This window comes from Pleurodeles waltl, chromosome 9 (genome assembly GCF_031143425.1).
Source record: "Pleurodeles waltl isolate 20211129_DDA chromosome 9, aPleWal1.hap1.20221129, whole genome shotgun sequence".
In the NCBI taxonomy this organism is placed as follows: Eukaryota; Metazoa; Chordata; class Amphibia; order Caudata; family Salamandridae; genus Pleurodeles; species Pleurodeles waltl.
In genome coordinates this window covers 732,690,313-732,716,207 of record NC_090448.1, presented here as the reverse complement: position 1 = coordinate 732,716,207, position 25,895 = coordinate 732,690,313, and the positions used below count along the sequence as shown (strand labels likewise).

Here is a 25,895-nt window from a genome sequence, read left to right as displayed (position 1 = left end):
TAAGGTGGTCTCAGATATAACGCTTAAAAATCTCACTCATTTGCCTCAAGGTATGATCTTACCTTAATCACTGAACAAAGGGAAAAAGGCTAATCCGTTGCAAACCATGATAGACGGAAGGGACAAAAGATACAAAAAAGCTGGACGACATTGTTTAAAATACATTAATTTTAATAGTGGTATCACAAACATTTTCCTGGAAGTTGAATAATATTTACAAAAAAGGAGGGTATGCATTGTATTTTGGTCAGAGACATTATCGCAAGGGCATTTTTCCAGTTGTGGAGACCAGTCATTAATCAAGGGAAAGCTAACAAGGCGATGAAAAGACTCTAGTCTCAAACGCGTAAGGACAAACCGATGTCTTGGGTTCAAAACATTACATAAATATGGTTCCATACCATTCATTTGCTGTATCATATGGTTTCTCCTGACACTATATTTATTTCCCTCCACATCCCATCTCAATTCATCCAGGTGGGTGAGACAAGTGTTTTTCAAATCTTTCCTGGAAATTGTTTTCAATTCATCTGGAGTAAAATACAGCTCTGGTGGCCTAATTTAATTGGCGTTTGTCCGGGTTTTGTAGGTGTAAGTGGCATTTTAGATTCTTACGGGCTTGTGTGCATTCAGCATCAAACCAGCCTTTATCCTCCTTCGATCTCGGTTTGCTAAAACTTGCCTTAAGAAACTGTTTTATACCAGCCGTAATTACGGTAAAGGCTTTAATACAATCTCGTGGACTCGTGTTATCTGCGAGGCAAGTATTAAATTCTTTAAAATAATTAGTCACTAGTCATTTCATAAAACCTGTGGGTTCAATCTCTGACCACCGGATAGTATAACCGTTTCTTGCTCCCAATTCAATATTTTCTACTATCTCTTCCATTTTCCTATGTATGGGAATATGTTGGGGAAATGTGAGGTCTACGGTTTGAAGGTTATGGTCGCTAAATATAATATCTTGAATGTCATAATCAAGTACATAATGGAGAAGGTTATTGGAGAGTAAAATAAAATCAATTGTCGTGTTGGCGTGCCTACCATTAAAAGTAGGTTTCAGTTGTGGTCTACCATGGGTCAGGCTATTGCACAGGATGAGGTCAAGGCTAAATAGAACTTCATTCAACAAATTGCCTGAATTATTGTGTATGAGGTGTAATGAATCATCATCGCCATCAGGGGCATAAGGGCAGTGGCCCTTAGTCGATCGAGGACACAGATATATGTTCAAATCGCCTCCCAACACAATATAGGACTGTTTATTTGAAGAATCACAAGCTCGATCTATATAATCCTGAAGGAGGTTAAGTACTGATCGAAAATCTTGTAGAGGTACATTATTATAAAAATTGATGACCACCAATTGTGCAATATTTTTTAAGTCACATGTAACCACTTGATAAAACGTATTAGATGTTAAAACAATGTCCTTGATTATATCACACTTGTTAGATATAAAAGTACACAAACCGCCCTTAGCCCTGTCCCGTGCAGAAGGAACGGCAGGAGTATGTAGTGTCCTATAGCCATTTATGTGAATCGGGTTCACAGACCAGGTCTCTTGAAGACACACCCAGGGAAAACGCTGGATATATTCTAACCAGACCTCATTCTCCACTTTAGATCGGAGGCCGGCCACATTCCAAAATAAATATGAGAAATAGTCTTTATGCATTTTTTTAACCTGGCCCGCAGGGGACTTATCAATTGCCTGCGTTTTCCCTGGGATGATATTGCTTTCTATACATTCGAGAGGAGTCAGTGCACGGGTGGAGATTTTTTTTGGCAGGGCTCTTGGAAACAGTTAATCTTTGGCAGAATGTCTAAGGGAAAGTTCCATATCCAATCGTTCTTCTCCAGGGTCTACTGCTGAATTGTCAGCACCCAGATGGGCGAGGTCTGGTGCTTCTATAGGGTGCTTGAGCCTGCGAGGTTCCTTATCAGATAATAGTCAATCTGTGTCTTCCATGCTGAGCCCCCAGAATCTATTCACAGTAGAAATCGTGTATTGCGACTCAGGCCTGGTTCTTTGATCCTCAAGACGAAGGCCAGGACCATCATGGCCTTTAGTGCTCGTATAGAAAAAACCCAAGGGAAGCAGGGCAACGCCATGGTCGGTAATCTGATGTGGACTTAAATTTCTTAGGATGTCTTCGATCAGCGTAGGGGTTTTGAATGAAAGAATTACATAATCGCCCCTAAATATTTTGTGGTTTCTACCCACCCATTTCACCCCTCTAACCATCTTAATGTCTTCAAAAAGTTTATTTGTCAGACCAGGTTTCAGACGGGTTGCAATCCAATTCAGGGCCTTGTTCCTCAAAGCTGCCCATGATTCCCCCTGTGCTCCAGATAGAGTGGGAACATTGGCAAGAACTGCCACATAGGGGGTTGCCGCAGGCGGGAGGTCAAGGATGTCTCTCCCTGTTAAAGGGGCGCCCTGGTAAACTTTAGGAATAGTTACGTGTTCTCCACTTTTTGGCGCCATTTTATGGGATTGGCATTACCAATTCTATCGGGTGAGACACAAGGGTCGACTTGTCTTTGGGTAATCTGAGGAGTGGGTGGTTGGGTCTGATGCGTTGGAGGGGAGCTAGCATTAGGATTAGTATCACGAAGCTGCCGTGTAGTTGAGGCTAGTGGGTTTATTAATTGTGGATTCAGTGTTTTAAGCAAATAGTCAATTTTTCCCTCCAGTTGGGTTAGGCGTTCTATTACTTGATCAAAGCGTGAGCTAACTAATTTTTCTAAAGCAGTCAGTGGCTCTGCAGCACTAGTTTTCCCTTTCGCTGTATGGAGTTTATTCTTATAATCAGGTTTAACATTTTGAGAGCGAGTTTGAGCGTTTTGGATGAATGCGTTAGATTGGGCTTTCAAAGAGCCAGATCTAACATTAACAGGCGGCTCTTGTTCGGATGCTATGTCCTTCTTTGCTAGTTGGGGTTTCCTCTTACGTTTTGGTGAGGGAGGATGGTCATCACCATCTGAAATAAAATCAATTGTGTCTTGAATACAACCATTTATGTTTTTAATCTGGGTTCCACTTTCAAAAGGCTTTGCCGAGTACTCAGAAGTTATTGTTAGTGGGGGGGGATTAAGGGATACTAATGGCCTATTCTGGGTGGATATTTTTCCCTCAACATTAGGGATCTGTTTGTCGATTTCCCCCATAGCTCCTGAGATAAATTTCAAAATTGACGTATGATTTTTTTGAAACAAGATATCATTTACGCTAGATTGCTTCCTTTTTCCCATTATTACTAACTGCCTTAGGCACAGGGATTCTATAGTGGTTGACTGTGAAGTAGGAGTTCTCTTAGGCGGTATGGTGACTAACAGTTGTTTATAGGGAAATCGAAGCAAAGAAAGGTAGATGGATTTATCCCAGTGTTATGGAAAAACAATTTTTTTTAGGAGGGCAGAGGTGCAGGCTACGAAAGTATAGTCGCGGGGAGTCAAGGAAGAGAAATGCAGTCCCTGTTTGGAGACTTACGAACCAAGTCCTGAGTTCGCGGGGAAGATTTCAGAGGGGTGGCCCAGCCCAGCCTCTGCCAGCCGCTGACGGGCGCAGGACGGGCCCGCCCTTGGCCCATGCTTTGCCCGGGCGCCGCCCGCGTGCGTCCCGCGAAGCGGGAGCGCGAGGTCTGATTTAAGGGGCTCGTGCCCTTCTTTGGACTGCTGCCGCCGCCTCTTCCACCACCAAATCTCGCGTCCCGTGAAGCAGGAGCGCGAGGTCTGATTTAAAGGGCTCCTGCCCTTGTTTGGACTGCTGCCGCCGCCTCCTCCACCACCAAATTGCGCGTCCTGTGAAGCGGGAGCGCGAGGTCTGATTTAAAGGGCTCCTGCAATTGTTTGGACTGCTGCCGCCGCCTCCTCCACCACCAAATCGTGCATCCCGTGAAGCGGGAGCGCGAGGTCTGATTTAAAGGGCTCCTGCCCTTGTTTGGACTGCTGCCGCCGCCTCCTCCACCACCAAATCGCGCGGAAGTCAGCATCTCAGTAAGTGGGATTTACCGCCAATGTCATAATGAGGGCCTGCGTTTCTTACAATTTATATTTTTGTTATGGTGCCCTCTAGGGTCTGTTTTGAGCATTACAGTCTAATGGCAAAAGTTTATTCTGATAAAGGTTTATATGATAATTGGATATGTTTTAATAATCTCTTCTTGTTACAATTATGACCATAACTCAGGCCAATTTAACATTCTTATTACACTATGACTGTTTTAAAGCTCTTGATATGTTTGGGTGACCCTTTTAGTTTATTTCTCCTCTGTGGCTGACTTGTGTCTTTATTGGGGGGAATTGTGTCAGTCAGTCAGCAACTCTGATGATGGGGTGATGAAGGTGATATTCTCTTGGAATTAGCATGGCAGATTTCAGGGTGCTAAATGGCAAAATTTTCATTTTTTGCTGCAGATGGAAGGAGAAGGTAATTGGAAGTGCTTTAGCTATATGCAGGGCCACTGGAATTGTATGGCAAGCAAAGAGGAAATTATGAGGCTGGGTTGACTAGTTTTTGTGGCAAGAAAAGTCCAGTTATGAACTCACAATGCCAATAGGTCTAACTCAAACAAATGCAAGACCTATTGCATTGCAAATGCTTGTTGTAACCAGAGACCTACTGAAGTCTGTGAGAATACGATGATTCTTACAAAGAGATGCAATACTTCTATTTCCGATAATGTGGTGGTCCAAGTAAGGGATGGCTAACTTTGTTTAGGGGAGTACGTAAGGTGTCAAAGTGTTGCTCAGGGTGCTATGTCTGATGCATGTTAATTGATACACAGGTACTGGTCTCAGATATTAAAGTAATCAATCAGCTTGCGGGTACCGCTATAAACCCTGGGTTCCCACTGCAGCAGAATGAACAAGCATTTACAATGCAACGGGTCTCGCATTTGCTCATGTTAGAGCTGATCGCGTTGTAAACTCCTAACCCGACTTTTCACCTTTTGGGCAAAAGTGCATTTGTGTACACAAGCCGAAAAAGTGAAATTAACAATGTAAAGCACTCGACTTCTGTCAAGCGAGATCGTGCTTGTAAATTAGAGAAAAAGAAGTCCACGAGCCCGATGGAAAACAGCGAGCCTTGCATGTTTTCTGTACTTGGTCGCTGCGCTCGAGGAGGGCTAGCCACCGGAAAAGGCATGACGTATGCTTGCCTTCGACTAATGAAAGCAAGCAGATTTTATTAGGCAAGCCCACGAACCAATAAAAAACACTGACGTGAGGTTGACAGGGCTCCGAGCCCTTTTCTAAATACAAAAGCGTCTCGCTGCGATACGCATGCGCGAGCGAATGCAACGCAGGCTCGACCCTAAAAACACATCTTGCCATGGGAGTTTCCACATTTCGTCAGGATGCACTGCACAGCTTCTGTGCCAGACACAATACAGTGGGGCATTTTATTTTCATGTCAAAAAACATATTGTCCTGGCATGTAAAGCATCGTTCCCAAGCAAGAAACCACACTGGCCACATATGCAAAGTACCATTTTCACGGCAGCAACCTAATGGCCTCACAACGTAAAGCTCAATTGCGCACCAAACATCCACATTACCCTGTGTTTTTCAGCATCGTTGTCAACCATACCACATGTCCGTTCGTTACTATTTTACACTCACTAGGTAAGGGTAGCATCATTGACATGAGAGTGCCAGCTGCAGTGGTAGAATCATGTCCTTACATCAGTCTCTGCTGTTAGAAATGCTTATATAGACACAAGCGTATGTGGAGTCAAAAATAAGTATGTAATATACACATAAAATATGTGTAGCATGGGGGTAATCTACAAAGTCAGTGTGTTTTTCAGGTGACTTTAATTAATCCGATGACAGAACACTGAGGTTACAAAAAGGAAGTATCTGCGGCAAGGCGAGCATCTACCTTCCAGGAAGACTGTAGCAGGTACTAAATTTAGAAAGAAAAAAACACAAAGGCATGATGTCTGGCCTCCAAACAGGATGTAGCCGTGCAGCCCAATTGTTGCTGTAGGCAGGCACCCTAGTTAGTTTCCATTGCACGTAAGCGGAGGCACAACACCTCACAGCCCCCCTCCACACCAGCCATCCACATGCCCTTCAATAAACCTTGACTTTCCCTTGCAGTAATAAATTGTTGACACACATTTTTTAACTTCTGTTTAGTTTGCTTTGGGCCCATTGTACATGCGTTTTCCATTCAAAATCAGATCCTGGATGTATACAAATACTTCTGGAGGGTCCCAGGGGGTGTCCAGCACTTGTGCACTGAACTAGGAGGACCTTGGCAGGGGTCTCACCAGTCCCTTTTGAAATGGCCGCCCCTGTCCACATAGCTAAGCAAGACATTATCATGAATGGACCGAAGCAACACTCTTTGGTTGGCTAGTACATATCTTTGATTTATCTACATGCCATCTTTATTATAGTTAATCTTTAACCAAGCTTGAAAATCTCTATACACCCGGGCTACAATTTTCCTAGAATATCTGCTGCAACCATGTAGTGCTGTGGCAGTAGCCCACTGATTTTACCAGCCTTTGACCTGCAAATCAGTCACAATCTCGCTTTAGCATTTCCAATTTTCTCTAGTATTATGTTTGCTGCAGATATATAATTATGCAAAGTAGCAGCCATGTGCTTCCTTCTTAAATGACTAACCACTGCAGGCAAAGTCCATTGTTAGTTAGTGGTCTACTGAGCCTAGCCGGTCTAATTACCCTCCAGCTGTACATATATCCATGCTACCTACATTAGTACCCAGGCATAAGCATCCAACTGTAGAAATATTCATGTTACCGGCCACATACACGCATCACGTGTGTACACATTAGTAGCCACACTTAAGCATCTATATTTGAAAATATCCTTGCTACCTTCATTAGTAGGCACTTATAAGCATCAATTTGTACAGATATCCATGCTACCTACTTTACTAGCCGCGTGCAAGCTTCCAGCTGTATAGATATCTATGCTACCTGCATTACTAGCCACGTATAAGCATCCATATGTACAGATATCCATGCTACCTAAATTACTATCCGCATATAAGCATTTAACTATTCAGATATCCATGCTACCTACATTACTAGCTGCGTAGAAGCATCCAGTTCTGCAGATATGCATGCTACCTATATTACTAGGCGCAGCACACATCCACCTCTGCAGATATCCATGCTGCCTAATTACTAGCCACATATAAGCATCCAGCTGCACAGACATCTATGCTACCTGCATTACCAGCCGCATATAAGCATCCATCTGTGCAGATATCCATGCTACCTAAATTACTATCTGCATATAAGCATTTAACTATGCAGATATCCATGCTACCTCCATTACTAGCTGCGTAGAAGCATCCAGTTCTGCAGATATCCATGCTACCTCCATTACTAGCTGCGTATAAGCATCCAGTTCTGCAGATATCCATGCTACCTACATTACTAGGCGCAGCAAACATCCACCTCTACAGATATCCATGCTGCCTAATTACTAACCACATATAAGCATCCAGCTGTACAGACATCTATGCTACCTGCATTACCAGCCACATATAAGCATCCATCTGCGCAGATATCCATGCTACCTAAATTACTATACGCATATAAGCATTTAACTATGCAGATATCCATGCTACCTCCATTACTAGCTGCGTAGAAGCATCCAGTTCTGCAGATATCCATGCTACCTCCATTACTAGCTGCGTAGAAGCACCCAAATGTACAGGTGTCTATGCTGCCTACTTTACTAGCCACGTATAAACATCCAGCCCTGAAGATATCCATGGTACCTACTTTACTAGCCACGTATAAGCATCCAGTTCTGCAGATATCCATGCTACCTACATTACTAGCTGCGTAGAAGCATCCAGTTCTGCAGATATCCATGCTACCAACATTACTAGGCGCAGCAAACATCCACCTCTCCAGCTATCCATGCTGCCTAATTACTAGCCACATATAAGCATCCAGCTGTACAGACATCTATGCTACCTGCATTACCAGGCACATATAAGCATCCATCTGTGCAGATATCCATGCTACCTAAATTACTATCTGCATATAAGCATTTAACTATGCAGATATCCATGCTACCTCCATTACTAGCTGCGTAGAAGCATCCAGTTCTGCAGATATCCATGCTACCTACATTACTAGCCGCAGCAAACATCCATCTTTGCAGATATCCATGCTGCCTAATTACTAGCCACATATAATCATCCAGTTGTACAGACATCTATGCTACCTGCATTACCAGCCACATATAAGCATCCATCTGCGCAGATATCCATGCTACCTAAATTACTATCTGTATATAAGCATTTAACTATGCAGATATCCATGTTACCTACATTACTAGCTGCGTAGAAGCATCCAGTTCTGCAGATATCCATGCTACCTACATTACTAGGCGCAGCAAACATCCACCTCTGCAGATATCCATGCTGCCTAATTACTAGCCACATATAAGCATCTAGCTGTACAGATATCCATACTACCTACATTACTAGCCGTATGTAAGCTTCCAGCTCTGCAGATAACCATGCTGCCCACATAACTAGCTGCATATAGGCATCCAACTCTGTAGATATTCATGCTACCTACATTACTAGGTGCAGCAAACATTAATCTCTGCAGATATCCATGCTGCCTACATTACTAGTCACAAAAAAGCATCCAGCTTTACAGATATCCATGCTACCTACATTACTAGCTGCACATAAGCATCCATCTCCGTAAATATCAATACTGCATGCTTTACTAGACACATGCAAGCATCCAACTGTACAAATATCCATGCTAGCTGCATTAGTAGCATTTTATAAGCACCCAGCTCTACAGATAGCGATGCTGCCTACTTTACTAGCCGCATATAAGCACCCAAATGTACAGGTGTCTATGCTGCCTACTTTACTAGCCGTGTATAAACATCCAGCCCTGAAGATATCCATGCTACCTACTTTACTAGCCGCGTATAAACATGCAGCCCTGAAGATATCCATGCTACCTACATTACTAGCCATGTATAAGCATCTAGCTGTACAGAAATCCATGCTACTTGCATTACTAGTCATGTATAATAATCCAACTGTACAGATGTCCATGCTACCTACATTACCAGCCACATATAATCATCCAGCGGTACAGATATCCAATGCTATGTACATTACTACGCGCATGCAAGCATCCAAATCTGCAGATATCCATGCTACCTACTTTACTAGGCTCATATAATCATTCAGCTGTACAGATATCATGATACTTGCATTATTAGCCATGTATAATCATCCAGCTCTACAGATATTCATGATACCTACTTTACTAGCCACATATAAGCTTCCAGCTGTACTGATATCCATGATACCTACATTACTGGCCATGTATAATCATCCAACGGTACAGATATCCATGATACCTACATTACTGGCGATGTATAATCATCCAACGGTACAAATATCCATACTACCTACATTACTAGCCATGTATAATCATCCAACGTACAGATATCCATGATACCTACATTACTGGCCATGTATAATCATCCAACGGTACAGATATCCATGATACCTACATTACTGGCCATGTATAATCATCCAACGGTACAGATATCCAATGCTATGTACATTACTATCCGCATGCAAGCATCCAAATCTGCAGATATCCATGCTACCTACTTTACTAAGCTCATATAACCATTCAGCTGTACAGATATCCATGATACTTGCATTACTAGCCATGTATAATCATCCAGCGGTACAGATATCCATGATACCTACATTACTGGCCATGTATAATCATCCAACGGTACAGATATCCATGATACCTACATTACTGGCGATGTATAATCATCCAACGGTACAAATATCCATACTACCTACATTACTAACCATGTATAATCATCCAACGGTACAGATATCCATGATACCTACATTACTGGCCATGTATAATCATCCAAAGGTACAGATATCCATGATACCTACATTACTGGCCATGTATAATCATCCAACGGTACAGATATCCAATGCTATGTACATTACTAGCCGCATGCAAGCATCCAAATCTGCAGATATCCATGCTACCTACTTTACTAAGCTAATATAACCATTCAGCTGTACAGATATCCATGATACTTGCATTACTAGCCATGTATAATCATCCAGCGGTACAGATATCCATGATACCTACATTACTGGCCATGTATAATCATCCAACGGTACAGATATCCATACTACCTACATTAAAGCTAAATAAGGATCTGCCTTTGAGTTCGGAAAATATCAGAAATCCCCATCTTCTTGCACAAGACATTTGAATATCCATCTCAAATAAATAAAGTGCAGGCCTTTGAACGTTATTACAATAGTGATAATAGCATGGTTTGTCAATATGATTGAGTGAATTTCAGATGAGCAGCAGACAGGAGAAAAGGAGAGGAGAAAAGAAAATAATCTTTGCATGAATAGCTCCTATGCATGATTGCAGAACTTCTTGCAATTCACGTTAAAGGTGGTTTCGGTGTTGCATTTCAGGCCCCTCCCAAGATTATTGGTCTTGAAATGCCGGAACGTTTCACCAGAAGACGTGGCCAGACCGATTTGTGTTCACCATTTAGCTAGATTCAAAATGTTTTGATGGGAAAATGGCATTGGGTAGTGGTCCTTCTGCCCGGACATCCGCATATCTAGAAAAAACATAATAAACCATTGAAATACTAAAATCACAGATGCTTGTGCATTCAACATCTTTCTCTCTAAACTCCTTTCACAAGGACCTTTGTGGGACATGTGTTTCCTTGAGACATACATTATCGGATGGAACATTTTTCCAGCTAGTTATAAGTTTTTTATTACGGGGATGAAGAAGTCTATTCGTATTGCAGAAGCCGGTTTTAAGCTCAGCCTTGAATTATCCATTTCCTTCATTATGCTCTCCTTCCTTTCCATCCTTGCCTCCCTCCCACTTGCCCCTGACAGACCCTCGTCCCCACATCCAAACCCGCATAAACTCATGTTAGCTCAGATGGCAACACTTCTGCGGTCCTCGTCCTCCTCCTCCTCAATCTCCTAAATAAATATCATATGATGCAGTGTCATAGGCTTCCCTCTTCCATTTCCCTGTTTGCCGTTTCTCTCCCCCCACGTCATCCCATCTACGTTAATATTTTCTGTCTCTTTCAACTCGTGGACTAATGGCATCCTCTTGTTACACTAATTTGGTGTAAGTGCTCCAGCCTGTGCTACGCCACGCTAAACAATATTATTCACTGAGTGCCTCGCCACATTAGGGTATACAATGCTTGGACTGCTCCCACCTCTTTATGCCCCTTGCTCTGGTGACTGTTTATCTAATGAGGGAGGGAAAAGAAAATGTTCTCCAAAACCACTGCCACCTTTGCTGAGTCCTGTAAGAAGAGCTTAGCTACAGGTTTTGATACTGACAATAAATATCCTTAGTTGCCTCTGAGCTTCAACGGGCTTCTGGATAATCTGACGCTGGGAAAACCATACTGGCCACTTAATGTTTACGAGGTTTGTTAGGTTGGGATACCAATTTGGATAGTACACGCAGGAGCAAGTTTCTAAAGTATTTAATGGTCTGGCTCTATAGATTTATCTGTCAAAATACAAAGTCATCAGTTCCAGATAAACACGAGTGTAGCAGCAAAAAACGCAACTGTGTGATACTATAGTTCCTAGTTGGGGATGCAAAATTTGGAAATCCGTGCCACAAAATCCTTGGTATCTGGTATGTATTAGACCTGACAGCCTTAGGGGGGTCATCCCCAGACTTTTGTCTGTCTCCCTCCATTTTTCTGACCCTGTTTTGCTGGTTTTAGATCTCTGCACACTTTACCACTGTTGTCCAGTGCTGAAGTGCATATGCTCTTTCCCTTAAACATGGTAACAGTGGTTCCTACCAAATTGGCATATTCAATTTACCTGTAAGTCCCCAGTAAAGTGCTGCACTACATGTGCCCAGGGTCTGTAAGTTAAATACTACTAGTGGGTCTGAAGCACAAATTGTGCCACCCACATATGTATCCCCTTAACCATGTCTCAGGCCTGCCATTGCTAAGTCTGTGTGCAGTTTCACTGCCACTTCGAATTGGCATCTAAAACCACTTGCCGAACCTTAAACTTCCCTTTTGCTATATATATGTCATCCCTAAGGTAGGCCCTAGGTAACCCATAGGGCAGGGTGTTATGTGGGTAAAAGGCAGGACACTTACCTATGTGGTTTACATGTCCGGGTAGTGAAAAAATCACCAATTTGTTTTCCACTACTGTGAGACCTGCTCCTCTCATAGACTAGCATTAGAGCTGCCCTCATAACCTTTTGGCTGGTAGATTCTGATCTGGAAGGAGTGGCCCTCTCATGTTTAATATTGCCAGAATGGTAATAGAAAATCCTGCTTACTGGTGAAGTTGGATTTAATATTACTATTTTAGAAATGACACTTTCAGAAAGTAGGCATTTCTCTGCACTTACCACCATCTGTGCTTTACAGCTTGTCTCCAATTCATGTGTGGTCTGTGCTGGTTGACAGCTCCCCTTGTACATTCCACCCAGACAGTCATAAACACAGGACACTCAGGCCCTCATTCTGACCCTGGCGGTCGGCGGAGAGACGGCGGTCGGACCGCGAACAGACCGGCGGTATTAAAAATGGCATTCTGACCGCGGCGGTCCCCGCCGCGACCGACCGCTACTTCTCCACTCCGACCGCCACGGCGGTCATGACCGCGGGGCTGGAGTTTGCGCACTCCGGCCCGGCGGTCGTCCCAAGACCGCCAAGGGTATTATGACCCTGCCTACCGCCGCGGTTTCTTGCGGGCGGGAACCGCCGTGCGAACCATGGCGGTAAGCACTATCGGGGCCAGGGAATTCCTTCCCTGGCACTGATAGGGGTCTCCCCCACCCCCCACTACCCACCCGAGTCCTCCCCCCACACCCTCCACCCCCCTGCCACCCCCCAGAGGTGGTACGAACCCCCTCCCCACCCCCACCCCGACATGCACATACATGTACCCCGACATGCACACCCCCAACATGCACATATACACACCCCCTACACACACATACACAACGGGGACACATACCCGCACACATACATGCCGACATGCGCACCTGCCGAACAGCACACATTACCCATAGACACAGCAGCACCCCCCGCCCGCATACACGCACTCACACACCCCCTCTACACACTCACACGCACACCCCCATGCACGCCCACATCACACAACACCCCCCCACCCCCTCCCCTCACGGACGATCAACTTACCTTGTGCGTTGGTCCTCCGGGAGGCGACGGGAGCCATAGGGACGTGACCGCCAACAGAAGACCGCCAACAGAAGACCGCCACACAGAAATGTGGGTCGTAATTCTGTGGGCGGTGTTCTGCTGGCGTGGCGGTGGAGGTTGACCAGTCTCCACTTTCCCGCCGACCGCCAGTGTGGCTGCTGGCGGTTTTCCGGCGGAACGCTCCCAGCGGTCAGAATGTGCACAGCGGCACACCGCCGCGGTCGGCGGTCTTCACCGCGGCGGTAACTCAGCGGTCTTGCGAAAAGACCGCCAAGGTCAGAATGAGGGCCTCAGTCACATCCGCATTCATCTGCATACGGAATTGGTCTCCGTGGGCAGGATGAGAGGAAGGGCTCCCTCTTACATTTCGAAGGCCAGTGGCCTGCCCTCACACAAAGGACTGATAATCCCCCACAGGGATCTTGGCAGACAGGACTGAGCTGAAAGGGGAACTTGTGCACTTCAAAACCACTCTTTGAAGTTTACCCCACTTCAAAGGCATTTTTGGGTATATAAACTGAGTCTCTGGCCCCACCAAATCAGAAACTTCAGGACCTACGCCTGGACTCTGTCAGAGAGACTGCCTGGCTGCTCAAAGGACACATCCGGACTGCTTTGCTAAAGGACTGTTTTCCTACATGTTGCCCTGCTGCCTGGAACACCTGACTCTGCTGGAAGGACTCTGCCCCCCTCCTAAAGTGCTCTCCAAGGGCTTGGATTGAGCTTGCCTCCTGTTTCTGAAGTCTCAAGGCCAACAAAGACTTCCCCTCTTCAAGAAATCCCTGTGCGTTGAAAAATAAATGCAACGCCTGCAGAAATCGATGCAGCACCTGTGACCGAAAATTGCTGCACTGCCGACTGGAACGACACAGCACTGGCTTTGCAGCCTGAAATCCGACACAGCGCCTGCCTTGCAGCTGAAATCTCACCGCATCACTGACCGAATCAGCACAACACCTGCTGCTTATCCCAGCGTGTCATGGATTTTCAATGCATCGTCCGTGGGTGTAAAAAATATCTCTGCATCGCAGTAAGGAACCAAGGCTGCGTTCCTGGAAATCAACGCATCACCTTGCAGCGTGGAAAGCAGTGACGCATCATCTGTGCTGCACTGGAAAATTAGACGCAACACCTTATTTTTCCATGCATCTCCTCCTCTGCGATCCCAGTGCACTGTATGTTTGACGCATCCCAGGTACTATATGTTACAAGGATACAACCACTGTTGCTTAAGAACTGAAACTCTTTTAAATCTTTAAAAAGTGATATCTCAATGTGTGCCTACTGAATGTCTGTCATTTTGACCTTATTTTATTCAGATAAATATTATCTATTTTTCTAAACCTGTGTGTTGTGTTTTTGTGGTGTTTTCACTGTGTTACTGTATAAGTTATTGCACAAATGCTTTACACATTGCCTTCTAAGTTAAGCCACGATACTGGTGAGTGACTATAGGATATTTTGGTTTGTGTTGTGACTTACCCTGACTAGGAATTTGGTCCCTACTTGGACAGGGGTGTATACCTCTTCCAACTAGAGACCAGATTTCTAACAGTATTGCAATCAAAGAAGACTCATCGGAAATGTGTGAAATGTATAGTGAATATTCTAATCGCCTCTACTCCACACCATATTAAAATGGTTAAGAAAAGATTACCAGCATGTCATTTTACCAGGTAAATCCAACTTTATCCAATAATATTACACATCTTGCCCAGCCATTCTCCTTACATCTGCTGGAACACACAATCTAATAGTATTCCTTGCTTGGAATTCATACTCTCACTCACTAATTATGAGGAATTACTCCTCTGCTTTATGGACAAGATCTGTTACACCACATACAAACTTAGATCTGTCCCCTAATTCAGGGATGTCATCCTACCAAAGATTATAGACACGCCTTTCTTCCCATCAACAACAATGATGTTTCCTTAATGAAGCTACTCAAAGTAAATGCACAAAATGTGATGGGAGGAATGCTTTCAAATAGTCTAACTACTGTCCCTAGCTTGCTTCTGAAACCAACAAATATCAAGTAAAAATTTCACATATTTGAGTCTACCTGGTGCAATCTGATAAAGCATCCCACACAATCTCAAAAGATTTGATACATTCTTCCAGTGGAGAAAGTGGAGAAGCCAGGGGCCTAACAAAGACCCCTGCAGCCCCTGGAGTACTGGGGAGGGGGTGGGCTGAACTCCAAAGGGCCCCCTCAGCACACCACCTGGCTTGTGTATGTCCGGAGGGACCCCCTCCATGCTCTGTGCGGGGGGACCCTTCCAGCTTCGTTACACCACTGGGAGAAGCCCTATCATTACCAAAAAAAACTGTCTTAATCCAAACAGGTAGTTTAACTTTTGTCTGGTGTCCAGCCTCCATTGTTTAGGAAAAACCAGGAAGAAATGTGTTGCACATCAATTGAATACCATCATTGCCTAGGAATATCTGTCTGCAGACTACCAAACAGCTTTCAGTCTGATTTCATCATAGAAGCAGCCACACTGAAAATCATAAATTATGTTCACCACCTGTTGCACAAAAGAGGCACCGGTTTACTTATAGGTATAGACTTGTCAGGGGTTTTTGACACAGTTGGCCACAGCAGGCTCATCTGAACTCTACAACTCCACATTGGCTTTCATGGTCAGCTTCTAAGTTAGTTTTTGCCGCTTTCTCATCAACAGACAAACAATTATGAAGAACAGGAAATATATCATATAAATATCTGAATTGTCTTGTGGTACCTATAGAGGGCTCAATCCTCTCCCCTGCCTTATTCGATTTATCCATTGAGGCACTGATCTGATCTTAAAAGGCATGGGTGTCTCCATAGACATGAACACAGATAACACACATATCTATCAGAAAGATCGGCAGTTGAAGACATCTACACTCTTCACACATACTTAAGAACACTACACACATGAATGTTGGGGAATCCTCAACCAGAGTCCATAAAAAATAGACTTCAGCTTCCTTATCATAGGATCTCATAGGAATATTTTCCATTCATTTCTGCTTGGCCAATTTAAATTGGAAGACTTCTCCATGTCTGTCTCTCACACTGTAAACTTTCTTACCTTAGTTATGGCTTCTACCCTCAGCCTCATACCATACATCAAGTGAGAGGTCATGTTGTCAAATTTATACTGTCACATGCTCAAAACATGAATTACCTACAGCTCCATCATGAGTCTAATGGCAATATCATTTTTGCATTCCCACTACCAAAATCACTGATAATGAAGTAATTGGTAATACCAGCTCTTAATTGTAAATACAATTTCTGACCACACTGGGAATTACAATCATAATGAGTGCTCTAATCTTTACAGACCAATTGAAAAGAGCAGTTTAAGCTCTTGTTGTCTTCAGTCTGGACTTATCGGCATTGCTCACAGCATACTCCTATTTGTTTGCCAGACTGATCACGCCCATAATGAAATTTCACCAAATGACCCCATGCTCTGTGACCTCTATTGGCTACCAATAAAAGAAAATATCAATTTCATCTTACGCTTCATCATTTTCAAGGCTGTTCAAATGAACTACCTCCTGCAATTATCTGATTTGCTTCCCATACCAAATGACTAAAGATGCTTCTGGGCCAAATATTTGCTACAGCTGGAAGTTACAAGACTGAGAACGTTTGTTGAATGGAAGAGCTGCTTCACCTGAGCCCCAACTGCTGCCTGGAACGCTCTGCTTCTTGACAATTGAACAAAACCCATCATTCTCACATTCAGGTGGCCCTTAATGACTCATCCTTTCTGCTTCTTCCGAGGCTTCTTCACCTCCAACAACCTGCTACTGATTAACTGCAAGGTGACTTTTTTGGAACTTGTATTTTATTTTTTGCCAAAAAGGATAGAACATTACAGACACAATATTCTGCGTAGGGATCACAATTACGCATATATTATCATGTCTAGGGTACACATTCACTTTTAAATGCTCGTAGCTGGCCTACGAATTTCTCCAGCCTCCCTTCATATTCCACTAAAACAGTATAATAACAATGCTAACATGGTTGGTCCCAAGGAATCCAGAACCTTACAGTACAACATGCAATATAAAATAAACTTATCTCCCTTTCCCACCCAATCCACACCTACACATAATGTTCAGCAATAGCAATCAGTGTTAATGCAAGGAGACATAAGAAGGGCCATGTGACAATTATCAGAAAGCAGCAGATATTTCTCACTTGTCTCTCAACAGGGGAAGGTTTATAAAACCCTCTTTTGGCTGAGGCATGCAGCTTGTGTGAGGCAGAGAAATAGCAGGTTTGTTCACAGTGTGCAGTGCCACCCTCTTCCCTTCAGGGTTTTACCTACTTTGCCATTAAAGCAGTATCCTTTCTTCAATCGCATGGCATGTGCGCTAGGTGGGGGAATTAAATATCAAAGTGTTCTTAGATTTAGACTTAGGCTCTGATTTAGATCTTGGCAGAGGGGAATATTCTGTCACAACTGTGTTGGATATCCCACCGCATTACGATCCCATAATATGCTAAATGCAAACATGAAGGAGTAATCCCACCACCAGGATCTAAATGAGGCCCTTGGTCTTTGCTCCAGGATGTCACATCCTTCAGCTTGTTTATTTTGGTTCACTGAGTCCAACTACAAGTAGCAAATCAATGTGGAAAGCCTATGTCCTAGACAGACTCAGTGGGAAGGTGAGTACCTTTATTTCTGGTAAACCTACTTTTCTATATTGGCAGCATGTGCCTTCACAGACCAGTGTCATCACAATGATTTTGGGGGTCCTGGGGAATACATATTTTGAGGCTCCCTCTTCAGAACAAGTTGGAATTGTATTACCTATTTTCTGATAATTCAAGCCTGCATGCCACAAAACAATATTATACTTAAACTTTCGCAAAAAAACACCTGAAATATGTTTTGCTCTTTGCTCAAAAATCCTTTAAATGTCACTGGGTTGAGAGAGTGAGAGTGAGAGGAAGAGGCAGAAATAGAAGGACGTTTTGATAGAGAAATCAATAAAAGTGAGACAGAGTGAGAGAAACTGAGAAAAAGACCTCTTTGCCAGAGGGCCCTTAGACAGTGTGGTCCCTGGGCAATTCTCAATTTTGCATATGCCTTAAAACGTTGCTGTCACAGACATTGACCAAAAAATCCCTCTAGGCGGTTCTTGACCTTTTGGATTTTGTGGACACCCTTGGATCATTAACGGATTTAGTGGACCCTGACCTATGCGATTTCTATGGTGTGAACCTCAAAAAGATACACAAAACTACAGAAGCATTTATTTATCAGATACATAAATTACAAAGTCTTTTATTTAATTCGCAAAGAAATGCTATTTTTAATTTTAATGGGTAGGTTGTAGCTTTTCAAAATGTGGTTTTGTTTTTAAAATATAAATCGATTTGCTAGATCCTTGCATTTCGTATTGTCTGTTTTTGTCTCGTAAAGCTTCAGCTCTTTTAACTGGTGCATCCTGACTTCAGATGAGGCCGCCAGTTGTACATACTAGTGTTTGCTCTAAGCGCTGTGTTCCCACGAATCAAGGACACCAATTTAAGCTTTAGCCTCTAATCTCACATTCCTCCACATTTACAGACTTTTTATAAACTTCAGTTTTAGATTTAGATTTTTTTGTGTATATACTTTTATTAATTTGATAATATTAATTAAGTTTGTAAACAGGTGTAGACCCCTGAGTAGGGACCACGGAACCCAAGGGGTCCATGGACCAAATGTTTAAGAACCAGTGATCTAACAAAATCTAGGTTAGAGTGTACCCTGTGTGGAGTCACGTGACACAGTTGATCGTAGGTTGTGTCAGTGCTGGAGAAAGATCTGCAGGAGTCTGTCTCAGTGTCAGATAGAGTGAAGAAGCATGAGTGAGTGAATACACATTATATGGTTATTCTGTCGATGTTATGTGAAGTATCTGTGCTTGGATGTGGTGGTTGGTGCTTTGCTTCATGGACGGTACGAAGACAAGAGTGCTCATGTGATGTTTGTCTGAAGGTGGAAGTGTGTTGAGTATTGTCCTGCTTATGGTTGATAAGATGTACGGAATAATGTGATATCATTAGAATGGAAGGATCTGGGTAAGACGATTGGAAGGACAGTGACCCGTTGAGTAAACCTAGGACATATCAAATAAACATGAGATTGTTGGAAGCAATCACATGTTTCTTACAAGAAGTATTGATGTGGTGGAAAACGTTCTGCCTCTCGTTTGCACCCGCTGGTTCTAGAGTCTTGTGCTCTGTTGTCATGTAAATGTAAGTTTGTCAGCAGTGTAACACGATTAATTACATCAGGCCCATGCTCACTGCTGGAGCACTTCAGATTTAAGGCAACTGGACAGAAAACATTCTATTGAGGTCATGAAAAATTAATTCTATATGTTTTCTGTCTCATTTCTTTCCAGTTCCCAGAGTATGGATTCCTTGGAATTTCTGATAAAATTCTTCTCTTCTGCCACAAGTCTGATTCCGAGAACATACTGCGGCGGCTGACCCCAGACTCTGACATCTCAAACGGAGACCTGGTTGAGGTGGTTTTATCAGGTTTGGGTCTCTTCTCAACTTTAATCCTGGGGTGCAGGAAAGGAGGAACAGGACTGCATAGAAGAGCAACTAGTTCTTCGACTATTATTAGGAGCAATACTTGATGGAAAGCATACAGCTCATCTTTATTTACTAGATGTAGACCCCACTTGTTTTCATAAGACAAAAAGGGGTATATCAATTCAAGGGTTACATCCTTTTTGGGCATAAGATAGACAAGGAAAGGTTGGCTGGGCTGGGACAGGGCCAGGACAAGATCAGTCGCTTGTTTCTAAAAAATACAGCAGGGCCTTTTCTTGAAATATTAAATATATGTGTATTGTGAAATCGATCCGCCACGCATGCATACATATGGTTAATGTGCTACGAAAGCTATACTTGCTATTGTGTTTCGTGGTATAGAAAACTGTCCTATTCTAACCACCTAATATTTACCCCAGTGCGTTACTGGTTGGATAAGCACGCATTTTCAAGGTGTCTAGGGCTAAGGAGAAATCAATGCTCCAGTCCAACTGGCTATGCCAAAAAGTCCAATCTGCAGAGAAACATCTTGACACTGACATGACATTCAGTACAGTTTCTCTGCCAGCGGCAAAGAAAACCAACCGATCCCCCACTTGGGGTGCTCATTGTGGGATGAGAACTGGGAAGCGTTCTACTTGTTCGTAAAAGATCAGCAAAACCTGGGTGCTCCATGCCAGAGCTTAAGACCATTATGAATTAATAACTCAATGTTTCAGACTTGTACATCGATCAATCCATCTCTGCTCCATACTTAGTGGTTTAAGAGCTCTGATCTGCCTTTGTCAAAAGACTTGCCAGCAGCATATGTTACTTAGCAAGTGCACCTTTATATTTTCACTCTGCTGGGCTTTTGTAAAGGAATACAAATCATGCTGCTCTTTAACAGGGACCTGAAAACAGTTGTTGACTGTAAGCTTCCAAAAATCTTTCCCTGCACCCCCAGTCCAGTCTGGACCACGAATTCCATTGCTGAACGAATCCCACCTGGACCTGAAAAGTGCCTAGGATTAAAACATATGAACCAAAACATTCGAGACAAACACTGCTATTGTTCCTGTAACCAGATAGGGTATTAAACCAAAGTGTATTCCAAATTCGTCCATAAAACAATACCAATGTGTTTTTGTCTGCATTTGTGTGTGCTTAGTTTATTCAAAGTCATCTTTTCTGGGGTAAGTGTTCTAGCTTGTCATTACAGCCACATATTGCACCCTACAAAGGATTTTTCTTGCCTTACCCTAATACATTTGTCTTTGATTTCCACAGAATCAGCATCCGTGGATTTTATCATCCGGCCTCACAATTTACTTGTTCATTCCTACAAATCCCCAGCCTTCTGTGACTACTGTGCAGAGATGCTGTGGGGACTGGTACGACAGGGTTTGAAATGCCAAGGTAAATTTTGTTGTACAGGAGCTTTGCGAAAATAGTCTCTACTGTAACTTTAAATGTTGGGGTTTAGTATTTTTAGATGGGTAATAAGATACATGTGGTTGGGTAAAAAGTCAAAAGTAAGATTTGCAGTTAATGAGTCTAAGTGAAGGTGGTGGTGGTTGTGGGCAGTTGTTTAGTTTATGTATAGAGATTAATCCCTGACCAAAAATAGTTCTTTGGTCACTGGTAAATTTTAGGACTGGGTTTAGTCGGTGGACTTGCGGCGCACCTTTTGGGAAGCTTTGGAGTCTGTGCGCAGTTTGTAAGAGGGTCGATAGCCATGAAGATATATGGAAAAAGCTGACTTCTATGGGCAGGGATGGGTCTTGGGGCAGTTGTGACTCTATGTGAAAGGTATGTAGCCTGGGTGGAGAGGTAAGTTGTATCGGCTGTGCTGGTGTAAAGCCTTGGGAAAGTGTTCTATGATATGGATGTGGACTCTGGGTAGTCCTTCAACAGGCGAGCCATTTGTGCATGGAGAGCTGACAGGGAAGGTTTTAGAATCTGCAGGTAGGGTACGGAATCTCGCTGAGGAGTGATATCATGTTTGATGCTTAAATCTTGCATTTTATGTTTTCTATAGCTCCCAAACCTTGACAAGTGTCCAAGTTCTAGGACCAAATGGGTATGAACACGAAGCATGCTATCAGACTCTGTGCATCTGTGAATCTACTCACATGTGTGTCTTTAAGTAGATTTCACTGATTGTAAGCTATTGGCACTTGATGGAGTCTTTGAGCAGTGGGAAAAATGTGTACATGTTTCTGTGAGTAGATTAGATAGGACAAAATGAAGGCCTATAAATCCCCTGATGCACTTTGAATTCGAAATTAATATTTTCATTTGGCTATGCAGTATTCCTTCTCTTCATTAGTCTGAGGTGTCCCAAAATGTGACATAGTTCTCTTATTTCTTTCTAAAACATCCTGAAACTGCACTTGTAGATATGAGGGAGAACATAATAACTGTGAGGACTCTTACTTGGCTCGGCTAGGCATCTGGGACACCTTCATAGTCAGGACTGAAGCCAAGAACGGCACTTGTCCTCCTTGAGCAATGATGTAGTGGGCTGGTGCAGGCAGCCCCAGGTGCATTAGTTGCACACTCCTCGCACAGGTGACATCGCTGGCTGTGCACATACTTGCAAAATTCTCTACCTGGGGAGCCACACTGCGACCTGCTGGCATGTACGGAGGCTATCAGGAAAGGCTAGTTATATCACCTAGCGTAGTGGCAGTTAGCTTCCAGGCAGTGATTTTGGAATGGCTGACACCCCTGCATCCAGATGCACTAGCCACACACAGTTATCTTTGCACCCCCACTCAGAATTGATGCATGGTACCAAAGACATCACACACGCAACACTCAGCAATCTGAAACCGATAACTGTCTACAGCATGGTGATGAGTAATAATCCACATATATGGTATTGTTCATTGATGGATATTAGATGCTGCCACCAGGTGCCATGGAATCCAGGACTCTCCTCCTCCACGCTCTCCCTACTCAATGATGTACTTCTCTCTCTTTCGCACTATATGTGTAATGTAACCCAGTGTCACGTATCTGCTGAATATGTTGAAATATCTAAATAAAAAACAGATAAAAAAAAAAAAATGAGGACTTTTACTCACATAGAGATGTCTATGGGAAGGGAAATGGGCCTTGCGAATGAAGGAAGAGTTTATCATAAGGAAAGAGCAGAAAGAGGAGTTGTGGAGATGTTTATCCTACAGGCAAGAGGAGGCGGAGTCTGTACACGGACAATGACTCAGGATGACCATTGGGTTACAGTTTTAGTGAATACTAGAGGTGATCAGTGGACAAAAGGTGGGATATATGGAAAGAGGGTTGAGAATCCTACAAAGGTGAAGAGTGCAGGGTATGTGCCACAAAGCATGGTTGATACCCACAGAGCATACTCACTCTTTCATGATACTGGCGTTTATTGATGGGAAAAATAACAGTGTTCAAATACAGCCGATGGAAAGAAGAAAACGATGATTCAGGACAAGCACATATGCACAGAATCATCTGAGAATCTGTAGGGAGCAAACCACAGATTTTACTGGATAATGCTGATCTAAAATATTGTATCCTTTGCAACAACTATTGACAAATCTGCTGACGTTGTCGCCTTATGTTTTTCATTCTCACCCGTCAAGGTTGTGGCTTAAGCTATCACAAGCGCTGTGCTTTTCAGATCCCCAACAACTGTCGGGGTGTGAGGAGAAGTCAGCTCTCCAGCAGATCCTTGGTGGGAACCAGCACCTTCCAGCGAGCATCCATCGTCTCACAGCCTGCAGGAGGGAGCTTAGAAGAGGTAACAGCACTGAGTTGATTGGACCACAAGCTGGAAAAACTAGCCTTTCTAATGCAGAATCATTCCTATCCCACTTCTCAATATAATTTTTATATCCTATGTGTGATGTGCAGAGCGTGGTTGCTCCCTATCTTTGTTGAACAACTCTCCACACATACCAGGCACACTAGTGGCAGTAAAACAAAATGAAATCCCTACCAAACATCATAGATGCATCTGCTTTTCTTCTAAACGTGCAGAGGGGCAGGAGATGATTGAATGACACTTGTATTCTATTTAAGCTCGGCTCTCAAAGAGAGCAATGATTTCTAGTTGTGACACCACAAGATTATTTATAACTGTAGGCAACTGAGCAGCACAATGCTTAAAGCCTTTCTTGAATTCTGTATTTATAATAGTTGCTCTAAAATCAAGGTCCTTTCCTGATAACCATTCACAAAATAGACAGCTATTTTGTTTTGTCATTTTGTTTCAGAGGCACACATAAAAAAAATTGTTAGAAGAACTAAAACCAAAAGGTCTGGTGTTGGCTGCCAGCTCTTTTGGCTGTATCAATGCTTGTTATCTTTTGTCATGGTTTTTGTAAAACGTTATTGTTGGGTGAACTGCTGCAAGCTGAACAGTATAAAAAAGAAGTATTCGTTAGAAGTAAAAATCATTTTTGATCTCAAAAAGCACACATTGGTGTAATAGTCCCTGACATTGAATGCAGCTACTTTTTGTGTGGCTGTGCTTCCTGTAAGAAAGCAGAATGGTATCACTTGCAGTGAAGCTAGCCAGTGGCTAAAGTGGGTTGACCCATTGCCCCATGCTGTATTCTGTAAAGGGTGAAAGAAAAATGTGAATGATACTATAGACCAGTGGGTGAAGGGGGCTGCCTCAAAGCCCTTAGTAGTAAGTATATTCAATTTATAGCATTTCAGTCAAATCAAAAGCTCTTGGCTAACGTGAGACCTAAAAATGGACACCCTTTATTAACCAAACAATACTGAACCTAATTTGTTTCTCCTGGATGTTGCAAAGTTAGTGTGTCAAAATATCTTAAAGTGAATGTGAATGTCCTCTCTTGACATCTAGTCACAAAGTGTAAATATATGTGTTTAACCTTGTTTTTGCACTCAAGTATTTCAGACGAAAATGGCACCCAAGAGCGCAGTGCCATCTAATAAGTTTCCAGAGTTGTTTACAAAGGTGTGTATCACAGCACTGTTGTAAAGTTAAAAGCACCCCTGAGTTTCACCCAACACTACTCCACTGACCCCTTGTCAAAGGCTACTATCACAAGTTAGTTCAAAAGTTGTTGGGAGGCAGGGGCAGAAGCATCACAACGAAACCTGATGCTGAGCTGATGAGGCTCAGAGGCCCACAACCCACAGAAAGGGATACTACAACAGTCATTCTGGGGACAGAAGAAACAGATGGATGTGAATGGTTGAACAGAGATGAAAGGAGCCCTGAGTCAAGAGTGGAAAAGGCTGTCAGGGGAGCTTGGTTCTTAGAAGGATGAGGGAAACAGCAGGCACTGTAGCTGCAAGAATAATGGGATGTCGGAATCCTGGTGCAGCAAGCCTCAGCGCAGTGACCTGTGCCACCACCTTTTACGTAGAAAATTTCACCTTCACCTAGTGCACGAGCTGAGAACCTGGTTCTTAACAGGCAATCTGTACGGCCTCTATTAACCAGTAACCAACCAATAACCAACTATAAGGAATAACCATTGACCTTGGTTTCTGGTTAGTGTGGTACTTGCTGCCAAGCACTTCAACGCCTTGTCATGGGTAGTAAGAACTATATGAGCAGATTTTCAATAAGTACAATACAGACTTATATCAAGTGAGAAATTTCTCTTATCACACAGACCATGCCATCTGTCTTTGATTCAGACTGGGCCACCTATCAACCGTGAAATTACTGTGCTACCTGTCATTGAAGCAGACCTTAATGCAGAGGCAATGTCAGATTTTCCTAATACAGGCAATATGTCGTCAGCGTTGGCTCCCTCCCAATGGTGAAGGAGCGTCGTCCCACTGGTTCAGAGCCAGACAATAGTATTTTGTTTTATTTTTCAGCTGCTGACTCAGCCAGCATGTGCAGGGAGGGGTGGGGCTGGGTCATGGGAGGGGGAGGAAGAGGAGTGGAGTGCACCTAAGTGCGCATGTCTGTTTGGCTGGCTGTCTTAGCCCGGCCAAACAGACATGCACACTTAGGTTTATCTAACCCAGCTGTATTTGACAACCAGGTTGTGGAAACAGCACAGACTCCTTGTGC

At 43.3% G+C, this 25,895-nt stretch overlaps 1 protein-coding gene across 1 annotated transcript in view; it reads left to right on the top strand.

Moving 5' to 3' along the window:
- The window catches only part of LOC138259883 (serine/threonine-protein kinase D3-like), a 429,799-nt gene that overhangs the window by 212,885 nt on the left and 191,019 nt on the right, over positions 1-25,895 (top strand). The window contains exons 2-4 of the mRNA XM_069207839.1: positions 19,708-19,846; positions 21,137-21,265; positions 23,470-23,627. Coding sequence (XP_069063940.1) covers positions 19,708-19,846; positions 21,137-21,265; positions 23,470-23,627 — 426 coding nt within the window. The remainder of the gene's footprint in view (positions 1-19,707; positions 19,847-21,136; positions 21,266-23,469; positions 23,628-25,895) is intronic.